Source organism: Phocoena phocoena, chromosome 11 (genome assembly GCF_963924675.1).
Source record: "Phocoena phocoena chromosome 11, mPhoPho1.1, whole genome shotgun sequence".
In the NCBI taxonomy this organism is placed as follows: Eukaryota; Metazoa; Chordata; class Mammalia; order Artiodactyla; family Phocoenidae; genus Phocoena; species Phocoena phocoena.
Genome location: NC_089229.1, coordinates 17,520,941 through 17,533,281, shown reverse-complemented (window position 1 = coordinate 17,533,281; position 12,341 = coordinate 17,520,941). Strand labels below are relative to the sequence as shown.

Genomic DNA, 12,341 nt, shown 5'->3' with positions numbered 1-12,341 from the left:
GGAAGATCCCACATGCCGCGGAGCGGCTGGGCCCGTGAGCCATGGCCGCTGAGCCTGCACGTCCGGAGCCTGTGCTCCACAACAGTGAGAGGCCCGCGTACCGGAAAAAAAAAAAAAAAAAGGCTTTGTGTTAGATGATTTTGCCCAGCTGTAGGCTAATGTAAGTGTTCTGAGCATGTTTTAAGTACGCTAGGCTAAGCCGTGCTGTTTGGTAGGTTAGGTGTATTAAATGCATCTTAGGCTTAACAATATTTTCAACTTACGCTGGGTTTATTGAGACATAATCTCATCCTAAGTCAAGGAAGATCTGCATACCCAACTGTTTCCGGGTCCAAGAAATCATGCTGTGAATTGAACCAATTAGATTCTTATAAAATGGTCTTGCATTTCATTGATTTGAGTTTAGAAAGGAGAAAGCAAGTGCTGTAGCTAAATAAAACTTGTGGTGGCAGGTGGGCAGCGGAAGGCCACCGTTCAGTGTCCTCAGGGACTCTCCTTTCTTAGGGCTTTTGATCATCAGACCTTTCATTTTCAAAGGAAAAAAATAACAGCAGCCTGTTGATACCGGCAGATTCCTTTTTCCACAGCAGGAAACAATCTGATAAGTGTAAAGGAAGCCTTAAATCCTAGATCATTCGTGAACCTCTTTGAGTACCTACTGTGTGCCAAGCATCAGAGAAACAACACAGATAAGATGGAGAGGGTTTACTTACTTAATGTCTGGCATATCCTAGGTGCTTAATAAAATTTTCAGTAAGAAAATGAATATGGGCATTAACTGTTAGTAGTTTGGCTGTCACATCACATCATTTTGATGACTCGTGTAACACTGGGTTACATTTTAAATCACCTGTCCTAGAAGCAGTCAGCCAACCAGGCCTGGGGCCAGGAGGAAACTGTTGAGATGGTGGACTTGACACCTGCCGTTGGCCCAGCATAGCAGCCGAGAGCATGGGCTGCCTATGTCAGAATCCTGTCTTCATCTCTTCCTAGTCACGAGACCTAGGCGAGTTCCCTAACCTTATTGTGCCGCAGTGTTCCCATCTGTAGATTGGGGACAGTAGTGGGCCCACCCCATAGGGTTGTTATGTGGATTGAATGTGTGCTCTGCTCGGTGCACTGTGGGTGCCCTCCAGATGTTAGCTGCCACCCTCTGCGTGTGGTGGTCACTCGACCTCCTCTGATGCATTAGGCACACAGGATAAATAAACCCATGTGCGTGATTGCTGGCCCTTCCTTTGCCTCCCAGGCCTTAGCAAGTAGGTCCTCATTGCTATCATTTGGGTATGAAAGAGCTCAGTCATCAGGTTGGAGTCTCAGCTTGGCAACTTTCTCCCTGCATGGCCTTGACCTTGGTCAAGTTCCTGAGGTTAAGGGAGGCTCAGAGAGGTTATCTGGAAAATACAGGTACTTCTTTTACTGTGTGAAGGATTACGCTGAACCAAGTGCCTGGCACACAAGGCGTACTCCGTAAATGGTGGGATTGTTATCATCCCCATAAAAAGCACCTAAGGACCTGGCTTTTGTGGCCTGGGGTGCCAGAGCTGGTTGGTGGGGCCCCCACTGAAGTTACAGGCTAGGCCTGCAGGAGGCCCCGAGGCCGGCCGGCCTTGGGAAAGGGCCCACACGGTCAAACCATTTTAAAGGCCTTGTAGTAGAAAAAGAAACCAATTAAATAATACTGCCCCCCATAAAAGCTGAGTTTTAATGGGTTCTGTGGTGGGGTTTTCTCTGTGGCGGTCTCATAGCCATAGGTCTTGGGGAGACGGTCTGCCTCTATGGGGGCAGTTCAATCTTGCACTGCGTGGGCATAATTTTACAAGTTTTACAGCTGTTTTGTCTCCCCTGAAGTGTTGGCCCTCCTGCGTGCGATTAACAGTTTACCTCGTTTTGGGTGGAAATGAAAAGTGAAGTAATAAATTAAAGAAAAACACAAGGTGGATTTTTCCCCTCTTGTGGAGACACCCGTGGAAGAACAAAGAACCAGTGTCTTCCCGGACCACTTACTCAGATTCTAATGGCTTTTATGTGTAGACATTTGCCCGCAGGATCCCCTCCTCCCCAGAGAGGGCTACAGGGCACGTTGGGTGTGTTTGGGGCTTGTACTGCCTACCCCAGGGCAGCGGTCAGCAAACGACTGCCCAGGGGCCACATCCAACCCACCGCCTCTTTTTGTGAAGTGATTGGGAAAAGAAAAAAATCCAAAGAAGATTTCCTGACACATAAGAATTACATAGACTTCAGGTTTCAGTGCCAGAAATGGAGCTCTATTGGCACCTCATCCCGCCCGTTGGTTTGTGTGTCGTCTGGAACTGCTTCTGCCCTGCCCCAGCTGAGTTGAGAAGTTTCCATATACTGTGTGGTGCAAAGCCAAATACTCTCTTGCCCTTTATGGACAAGGTTGGCTGACCCTGCTCTAGGAGGTAAAGGAAGTGAGAGAAAACAGCTTCAAGTTTCTTGGAATTGATGATTTATTCTCAGGGTTTCCATGGGGCTCAAAGTGACAAGTCAAGGGGGAATTGCATGAGAAGGAGTCAGTTCTCCTGGAGACCTTCCAGAGGAATCAGCTGCTTGTGGAGATGGCTCTCCTTGCTATTCTGACCTCAGGTTGGCTTCTGAGCAGAGGGGCCTGAGTTATCCCCCTCTGGCCAGCCCTCCCCGTCTGCCTGGCTTTCCTGTAAGACTCCCGAAGCCCGGCTTGAGGTCTGGTAACTTCTCATCAGCTCCCTTGATGATTCGAGAATAAAGAAGTTTCCACCTTCCCTCCCAGGAGGCAAGCGCTTTTTGTCATAAATTCTGTGCAGACCTAGTTGATGATCTCCAATAGCTTCAGAAATTTGTAACAGACACTTTTTGGCCAGCCCCTGGCTTAAGCATTCTGCATATAATAGTAACTCATTTAATCCTCACAACCAACGCAGGGAGTGAGGTCCTCTTCTCACCCCCATTTTACAGAGGAAGAAACAGGCACAGAAAGGTTAGGTATCTTGCTTAAGGTCACACAGCAGGTGTGAGGTAGAGCCAGGATCCAAACCCAGGCTGTCTGCTCAGGAGTGTCCTGCCTACTGCCACTGCACTGGGGGAATTCTTTAGGCCTGTGAAAGGATCTGCTTTCCTTGTTCCCCCCCCCCCCCGCCCCTACAATGTCATTCCACAGGAAAATGGCCTCCTGTATGAGAAGGAAGCACTTGTTCCTTCGTTAATTCATCCCTCCCCCTTCCTTCTCCCTCCCTTGTCAGGAGGGTGACTATGTATTAAACTCTGTGCAAGGGACTTCACAAGTGAGGGGGTTTTGTGAACAAGAAGAATGAAAAAGGAATCTTTTTTCCTTTGAAAAACAGTTCTTAGTATCCTCAAAGCTGTTGGGTTTTTGAGAAGTTCACTTAATTCCTCCTCTTTTATTCATTGTAAGTGCTCATCCTTACAATGAGAAGCATAAACCGTAAATCTCATCCAGAACCATAAACCCTCATCCTTTCTGCCTCAAGCTGATATTGTCATTAACAATAATGTAATGTACAAGAGGCTTTGGGGAGGCCGGCCCTCTGACTCACCCAGTGGGAAGAGCCCGCCTGGGGAAGGCCCTGCGCCGTTCTCCCCCTTGACACCCCGAAAGAGGGCTTCCGCAGGGGCTCAGGAGCCAGGAATAAGAGCTCGTAACTGATTGTGGAGGGAGAAGGCTGCCGAATTTTAAAAATATCACCAAGTCTGGCGTTGGTAGAACTCACTGTCTTGGGACAGCAGTTACAATGTCATCTGCAAAAGTTCAGGGTTTTAGGTGCCTGTCTTGTTTTCTGAAGGATTTGCTGGGCAGAATTTTCAGCATTATTTATGTCCTTCTGGGTGTGGACAAGCCTGAAGGCCAGGGAAGACCCATGGGCCCCCATGGCACCAGGCAAAGGATCAGCTCAGCCGGAAGCCTGTTCTCTCTCTTCCTTCCCCAGCTGTTTCTTCTTCCCTCCTCTGTGCCCTTTTCTTGGTCAGACAGCAAACGTTTGTTGCTCATTTCTGATGCGCCTTCACTTTCTCTCCTCAGTTATGCGGAGGAGCCCCTTCGGTGTGGACATCTGCTGCCGGAAGGGGTCCCGAAGCCCCCTGCAGGAACTCTACAACCCGACCCAGGTAAGCCCTGGAAACGTCCTTGCTTCTTGGCTTGGTCTCCATGTGTCAATTTTTTGGGGGGCGGAGAGGGATTGAAAAATGCCCTAATTCTGGTCTTTGGGGATTTGAAACTTCCCTCCACTGCCTGGCATTTTACCTTCAGTGGTTGCTTTCTTGGTTACCCTTTTGCTCTAGAATGGCTCTGAAATTCTAGTGAGAGGTATTTAGAATGAGAGGATCAGCTTGGTAGAGTGTGGGGCAGAGCTTTCAGACCTGTCCAGGTTTGGGATCCCTGAGAGCCATACAGTTGCAGGTGCCAGGAAGGGGACTCTGAAGTTGCAGAGCCTGCCAGGCTGTGCAGTCTCCCCCGTGACACCCCCAAAGAAGGCTCACATGGGGGTGAACTCAACACCCAGCTCCCATATCTGGTTATTTAGAGCCCAACGATGTCCCCAAGAGTTGCACCTCACTGCGGCAGTTTGACAGGACTCCCTTGGGTGGGGAGACTTTTTGCTTAAGTGACTGTCGCAATAAGTTGGACTTGATTACGAAAAGAGTTCCTCTCTGAGCAAAATAAGCTCCAACCGAGGTAAAGTGCCCTCCATGGAAAGCTAGGAGCAAAGGGAGGAGGCCTGGTTGCCACGGTGATGGCCTTGTTGGTGTGTGTGTCGGTCTTGACGTGGAGACTCCAAGGCTGGTCCTTTTGCGGGAATATGAAGTAGCTTGTGATGCCAAGAACTGGTGAATGAACAGCTAGTGGCCCGTTAGCTGACTTTGACAGCTGGGGAGAAAGGGGGGAAAATGTACTGCTTTGACTGTAATCTTTGAACTTTATTTTGTATCAAATTCTTGATTTAGTATATCTGGGGACCAAGGTGCTTGTTAGAGGAAGAAACTGCTTGGTTCCCCCAAAGTGATGAATTCCCAGAAGTCTTGCAAAGGGACGAGCCTGAGAACTTTCTGAGTCCACATCTCTATCCTGTCTTTCACCCGTACTCCCGTCTGGAAAAATGGGCTCCTGAATTTGTGCAGAATGGGTGGCCTAACCATGTTAGTTCACTCCCCTATCCGCCCACCACTTTGGAGCTCAGTGTGATGGGGCCAGATTCGCCAGGTGATTGCAAACTCAGATTGCCTGAGGCCTCCTTTACTGGGTTCTCTGGTGACGCAGCAGGGAATTTGTATTTTGTTTTGTTTTTGTTTTAATTTTTATTGAAGTATAGTTGATTTACAATGTTGTGTTAGTTTGAGGAATACCGTATAGTGATTCAGTTATACATATATATATATTCTTTTTTTTTACATTCTCTTCCATTATAGGTTATTACAAGATATCGAGTATAGTTCCCTGTGCTACATACGGTAGCTCCTTGTTGGTTATTTTGTATTTGGGTTTTGTTTGGTGCCCAAATAATCTGATTATTACAGGCTAGTCTCCCAGCCTGTTCACACATTGGTCTTAGGGAAGAGGATTTCTGGTAAGCCATGTTGAAAACAACACATGCTATTGAGATGCAAAGCATCCCTCTCTTTTAGTTGACATCCTCTGTTCTCAGATCATTTTCTACGTCAAAACCAAACCATTGAAGTGCTCCTTCTTTCCTGAGGAAATTTTATGGGCAGCATATGGGTGTCATGGGAGGAGCTATTTCTGAAGTAGATGCCCCTGTGGACAGGAGGTCCGTGGACTATGTCTGTGCCTGTCACTATTGTGTCCCTGTAGTGGGTGGCCCCAAATATCTGTGACTGAAAGAAAGAAAGTCCAGGTTTAAATTCCCACTTCACCTCCAGCTGGTTGTGCAGCCTTGCATACATGATGAGTCCTCTGTAGGGGTCAGCTTTCCCATCTCTCTGGAACGTTGGGAGGCTGAAATAATTCTAATGTGTCAGGGGCTATGTAAATATGATCCGTCATCACCACGGTCGTGAGAATGGCTTCACTCGTGGAAACCTTGATTTTAAGAGTCAGGCCTGGGTTCGAAGCCTGGTCTCCTCATTTATCAGCTGTGTGAATGGGCACAAGACATGTAACCCCTCGGAGATGGCCTTTCTCCCTTATAACACGGTGCTGACAATTCCTGCCTTGCAGCCTTCCATGAGAAGATGTGCCTAGCTCAGTGCCTTTTATGGAGTTTGCTCGTTCCCAGATTCATTCCTGCATTCACTCATTCATTTCTTCACACACTCTTACGAGTGCCCACTATGTGTAGCACAGTGCCAGGCACTGGCCGCAGAAGGGTGAGCAAGGGGCTGTGTGTGGTTAGCCTTCCATGTCTGGTTCTCCTTGTTATCCCAGAGCTGGCTTGAGTGGGTTATCTGGTGAGGGGGACCCTGCTTGGTCCATTTGTAAACCAATCAGAGGAGAGAGAACCTTCCTGGGTAGAGCTCATCCCTTCCATCTGGTGATGTTGGGTTCAGATGCTCACTTAGAAGCCTAGGTCCCGGGAGGGAAGATGGGGCTGGAGAGGCAGCTCTGGGAGCCATTTGTGAGCGCCTAGGTGGGTGAGTCGTCAGCCTCCATCAAGCACTCATGGGCAAGCTGTCTGGCCCCTTTTGCTGGTAGCCAGGAAAATGTCCCTGCAGGAGGATCTCCCTGCTTCCTCGGGATGTTGTCCCGGGATGTTTTTTCTTAGGCTGGTTTCCTTTACAAGCTGCAATTATGTTCTCCTCCCATGCATGTTCCGTCGGTGGTGCTTCTCAGAGAAACCGTCTTGGTGACCTTTGGGGCTGCCGTGGGCCGGGGAGCTCAGAGGAGAGAAGGGCACAGGAGCTTCTGTTGAGTTGAGTAGGGTTCTGTGTCCCTGAGACATTAGCAAACGTTGCATCCGTTGGGACTTGGTTGTGGTTTCTCGTGTTCCCCTACCGGCCAAGCTGTGCAAGCCGCTAAGCCTGGATTGATGTTATCACAGAGGCAGATGACAAGCCCTGTAATTGCTAGAAACCGAACTGCTCCCGGAGATGCTGTTTCCCCATTTTATGTTGGTTGGTGATTTGCGTTTGATATATAATGGTGAAAATAGGAACTGTTTCTTTTAGATGATAAGAAAACCAACATAATGGCGGGAAGCACCATCTTAGTTAGCAGGTACTGGTACTGTAGGCCAGATGCTATCTAGATGCCTACAAACATCTCGTGGGGTGCTGGTATTAAGCCCCGCGCTAGGTAGTGCACCCCCACTTTAGGCTGAGGAGCTTGTCACACAGCTTGTAAGAAGCAGAGGAAAGATTCAAGTCCAGGACGGACTCCAGATGCATTTATCTCCATGCTGTATTCACTGTCACCGGCAGAGTTCTCTTGGCAGGAATTACCCCATACAAAAAAAAGAGAGAGGAAAAAAAATCTTATCCAGATTTTCACTGGACAAAGTCTTAAAAGCTCCCTTAGGAAAATTGGCTATAATCCGATTTTAGTGTCCAAGGTTTTCTTATTTTAGTGCCTCACAAACCCCTAACCATTAAAACAACAATTGGTGGAAAAAAAGTTTGTAGTTGATATTCTTAGAAAAACTGCACTCTGATGTCTTATAATTTTCCTGGTTCTCTGCTGTCTTCCTGGCCCCAAAATAAAACGTAATTGCCGATCAGATCAGCTGGCGTCAAGTCACCGAAAGTTCAGGAGCCGCCAGCTGCATATTTGTGGGCCGAGCACATCTGTGGGCCGCCCGGCTCAGCTCAGACTGCAGGGCAGAGCCATGCCGTCAGCCATTAACAGGGCATAATTGCGTCTAAAATGCCAGCGAGGGTGAGACAGCTTGTCCTGCCTCGCCCGCCTCCCGGTCCTCTCGTGGGTTCCCTGAAGTCTTCCCAGCATCACTCATGTGGTTCAGCCCTGCCCCGCCTGGTTCTTTCTTTAGCGTTTATACTTGCTCTGTGATTACCACGTTCTGAGAATACAGATACTCAGCCCAGGGGCTGACCAGGAACTCCTAAGTGCTGAGTCTAGGAGGTCTTCACTCACGCACCAGTGGCGTACGGGCCTTCCTAGGGGCCTCTGAGGACCAGTCAATATAATATTTTGACCAGTCAACATTTTATTATAATAATAAAATTGGATCTTCATTGGTGCAATCTTCAATGTGTTAAAAGTAAATTTACTTCTCCGTAAGGTTGGCTCGAGGAGGAAGGATGGAGAGAGGGAGAGAAGGGAGGTAGGAAGGGAGAAAGAAAGGAAGAGAGTTACTGTTCATTGAATGTATAATACACATCAGTGACTCTTCTAGGTGTTTTCCACACGTATCTAATGGAATCTTCACAACAATCCTAAAATCTGATAGCCCCATTTTTCAGATAAGTTAACTGAAGCCCGGAAGGACTGAGCAATTTGCCAGGGTCCCCCAGTCCCTAAACGGTAGTGCCGGCTCTATCTGACCTGGCGAGACAGTGGGAGGGAAAGAGCCTATCCCGTTATCTTTCCCAGGGGGAAAAATGCTCCCTTGAGGTTCTTTTTCATGGTGACTCAAGCTGAGATCTGGGACGTGTTCCGGATAGTTGTAAAATTCCCAAAGGCAGGGGCCAAGGCTCATGGAGTGGTATGGAATGCACAGTAGATGTCCAATAAACAATTGCAGATTTTTTTTTTTTTTCTCACAGAACATGGTATTTTTGGAGGGGCCTTTGTCTCCTGGCTGGAACCAGATTAAGCAGGAGTCACCCCCAAGAACTCTGCTGTAGGATAGCACAGCTTGGTGGCATTTGGAAGTTGGGGTCTTTGATTAAAGTTTTAGATTGAAAAAAGCTTGAATTGTCCAAGGGAGGGTGGGAAACTCTTCTAGCTCCAACCTAAATAGTTTTCTGAGCAAGGCTTGCCAAGATTCGTTTTGTCTACAGATGCTCATAGGATAAACAGGAAAAAGACGTGGGGAAGAGAGGCGTGTAGGTAAGAGAACATGACAAGTGCTTGTGTGATCGAAGCATTCTGAAAGGTTATGGGAGAATCAGGAGTGAGCAGTTAACCCTTTGAGGCACAGGGCACAGTGCGAGGCTTTCTAGAGGAGATGGCATTTGAGCCGGGCGTCTGAGGACACATCAGACTTCACCGGACAGAGAAGAGGGAACAGCCTCCCAGAGCAAAGGAACAGCAGGAGTGAGGTGCACAGGTGGGACGGTCCACGGCGCATTCAGAGAATGACGAGGGGTTTGTAGCTGGCGTGAAAGAGCATGTTGGAAGCTGATTGGAGAGAAGGCAGGAGAGGCAGGTTGGAACCAGCTGGATAAGGCTCATTTGCCCTTCTGGAGGGTTTGGTCTTCAGCCACCGGCAGGTTGGTGGTCCCAAGGAGCCCCCTGGAGATGGTGTGCACCTTACAAACCAGCGGCTGCTTCTCACTTGGCCACTTGTTAACTCCGGGGCCTCTCTAAGGAGGTCTGGCCCCTCCTGGCCGCAACCTCCTCACCTGTAACACGCAGGGGTTGGACTGGACCCGTGCTTCTCAACACCTCCCTGCACTCAGGAGCTTTGAAAAAATGACCAATGCCCAGACCCCCAGAAATTCTGATTTTATTTGTTGGTCTGGGATAGGGCTGGGGTGTCAGTATTTTTCAGATTCCCTAGGTGATTCTGATGGGCACCCAGAGCTCAGAAGCACTGGGTTGGAGATTCTGTAAGGGCCCCTCCAGTTTTAAAATCTTCGATTCTTTGATTCTTGCATAACCCATAACATGAAAAGCAACTCAAAGCATGTGCATCGAGGTTGCTCTCTATCTTTTCTACTGTCTTTGTATATGAAGGCGCGTGTAAATTATTTGTACTGGGCCTCATCCACGAGGACACGGAGACCACGTTCCTTCCTATGCTGCATGGGAGGGAAGGTTGTTGAGTCAACGCCCTGAGTGTTGGAGACTCCTTATGTGAACAAACCCAAAAAGCGGAGCCCTAGGGCAGAATGTTGGGTGGAGCCCTGTGTAAACGAAACCTGAGCCACTTAGCTCTTGATCCCATAAGAAGGAGAACCTAGACTTGTTCCAAGCCAGACATCAGGTGGGCGCTTCTGAAGGATCAGCTTCAGTCGCACAAATAAGCATGAAAGGGAGAAAGGGCTCTCTGCCTTGAGAATCGTTCAGGAAGAACAATGCTGAATGGCCGTGTCCACTGGGGAAGGCAAGAGAGAGCAGACATTGTACAGCCCCCAACTCTGGTCAATTAATCCCTTCATTACCAACCACCTGGTAAATGACGAATCCCTCTAATTATCTTGCATTGACCCAACAGCTGTCTACCAGCCAAAGAGGGATTAATTGATTTAGTTGTGGACCGGCTCCTTATGCAAAGATATTACTTACTGTCAGCCTAGCAGAACGGCAGCTGGCTGGCAAAGATGAAATATTACATCAGCTTGATCTTACATACAGCACTTGGGAGAATGCTTCATTATTAATTGCAAATTACAATAGATGAGCAGAGTCCATTGCGAAACCCGGGGACAATGGGCCGCCTTTTCCACTGTGGCCGGTGGCTTCATTATTCTTGAACCAGGGAAGGTGCCCTGGTCGGATTTCCAGTCAAGCCTGGACAGATGGCGAATCTAGAGTCGGACGCAGTTCGGGTTGAAAGAGGTGATTGGATGCTGGAAGGAAGGGCGGGATCCCAGCCCAGGTGTATGACGTGGGGCAATTGCTTAACCTCTGGAAGCCTCGATGTCCTTATCTGTAAAATAGGAGCATGCTACCAGTCTTGCAGGTTTGTGAGATTCAAAATCATGTATGAAAAGCACCTAGGATGGTGCCCAGGGCAGAGTTGGTGATAGTCAGTAGCCGTCAGTGATCTGGGTTGAGTTAGGTCACCTGGGACTTCCCTTAGGGGGTCTGGGACCATGCTTGGTCCCTGTCCTGCAGGCTCAGACATTTGGCAGGTGTGCACTTGGAATAATAATAATAAGATTATTTTGTTGAATAATAATAAAATAGATGATTTCCTCTTGCCTGGAAGCTACTAGCTAGCTATTCATCACGAGCACTACCTAAAAATTTTGATTTATGTTATGTGTCTGGTAGAATCAGTTATAGGGAAGCTTGCTGTGCTGATTTTTAAGGCTGTGAGTGCCTGTGTGTGTGTGTGTGTGTGTGTGTGTGTGTGTGTACACACTCAACCCACATCCTGGAAAATGGGCAGATGCAGCTGTTAAGTTTTAAAGGTCTCCTGGGGTTGTGTCTGTCGTACCCACAGCACGTAGCTAAGTGGCCTCATTAAGAGTTGTTAAATAAGACCATCTCTGGGCTGTGTTAATGCCATTGATTTCGTCGATTGGTCCGCGTTTCATTCAGGCTGTTTTTATAGGCAGTTGTTCTGTTTCTGGAAGCCTAATTTGACCTAGTATATTCAAATCTGATTAGCTCGGTGCTCTAATGGGGTTGTTCTGTGTCAGGCTGTGTGGATATAATCTGGCATATTTCAGTGAGAGGAGGGCATTCGAGTGACAAAACAACCTCAGCAATTTCCAAATGGTAACACAGCTGTAAAGTCTGCCATCTTTGGAAAGTTATTTCCTAAATTACCCTCAATTATAAGAGGTCTCTACATAATTTGATTTTTCTGTAAATTATACAACTCAGGGAGCCTCTCAGCCAACTGGATTTTAACCTTGTTGGAATGTGTAGAGCTGAGACAAAGCCCTGGCTTGCTCTCAAATTCTCTGTAGGAAAGATGGGGTGGGGGGATGGGGTGGGGTGGGCATCAGCTTCCCCCCATCCGGCCTCCCTCTTGACCTGCAGGTCTGGTGGGGAGCAGGGTTTCCACCCTGCCTCCACCACGAATTACTGTGAACTCAGGGGCCAACAGCTGAACCTTTTCAAACCCTTCAGACCTTGTTTATAAAGTAGGAATAAAGTACTAACTGTTCAGTTATTAAGGATTAAATTAGAATATATATAGCAAGTTCCGGGCATGTGGCAAGCTGCTCAGTCGATGCTGTTTTTTTAAATTCATATTAGCTCAGATGAAAACTCCTCCAGGAAGCTCCCCCTGATTCCCCCCCCGCCCCCCTTCAAACTCAGGTTAAATGTCCTTCTGGAATGGTGCTGCCTACTCACAATGTAATGTGACTTGTATATGTTATTCGAAATTTTCCAGCAGCTACATTTTAAAAAGTAGAACAAAAACCAGGTGAAATTCATTTTAATAATATACTTTATTTAACCCAGTATAACCAAAGTATGATCATTGCTACATGTAATCAATAAAAATATTAAGCTATTTTACACTCTTTGTACTGAGTCTTTGAAGCCCTGTGTATTCGGCACAGCACAT

The 12,341-nt window shown here is 47.7% G+C and overlaps 1 protein-coding gene across 2 annotated transcripts in view; it reads left to right on the top strand.

The window, feature by feature from the left end:
* Positions 1 to 12,341, top strand: part of CHST11 (carbohydrate sulfotransferase 11) — a 283,890-nt gene that overhangs the window by 130,455 nt on the left and 141,094 nt on the right. For both annotated transcript variants that reach the window (XM_065887649.1, XM_065887648.1), the window contains exon 2: positions 4,037 to 4,122. In XM_065887649.1, the coding sequence (XP_065743721.1) occupies positions 4,037 to 4,122 (86 nt within the window). The remainder of the gene's footprint in view (positions 1 to 4,036; positions 4,123 to 12,341) is intronic.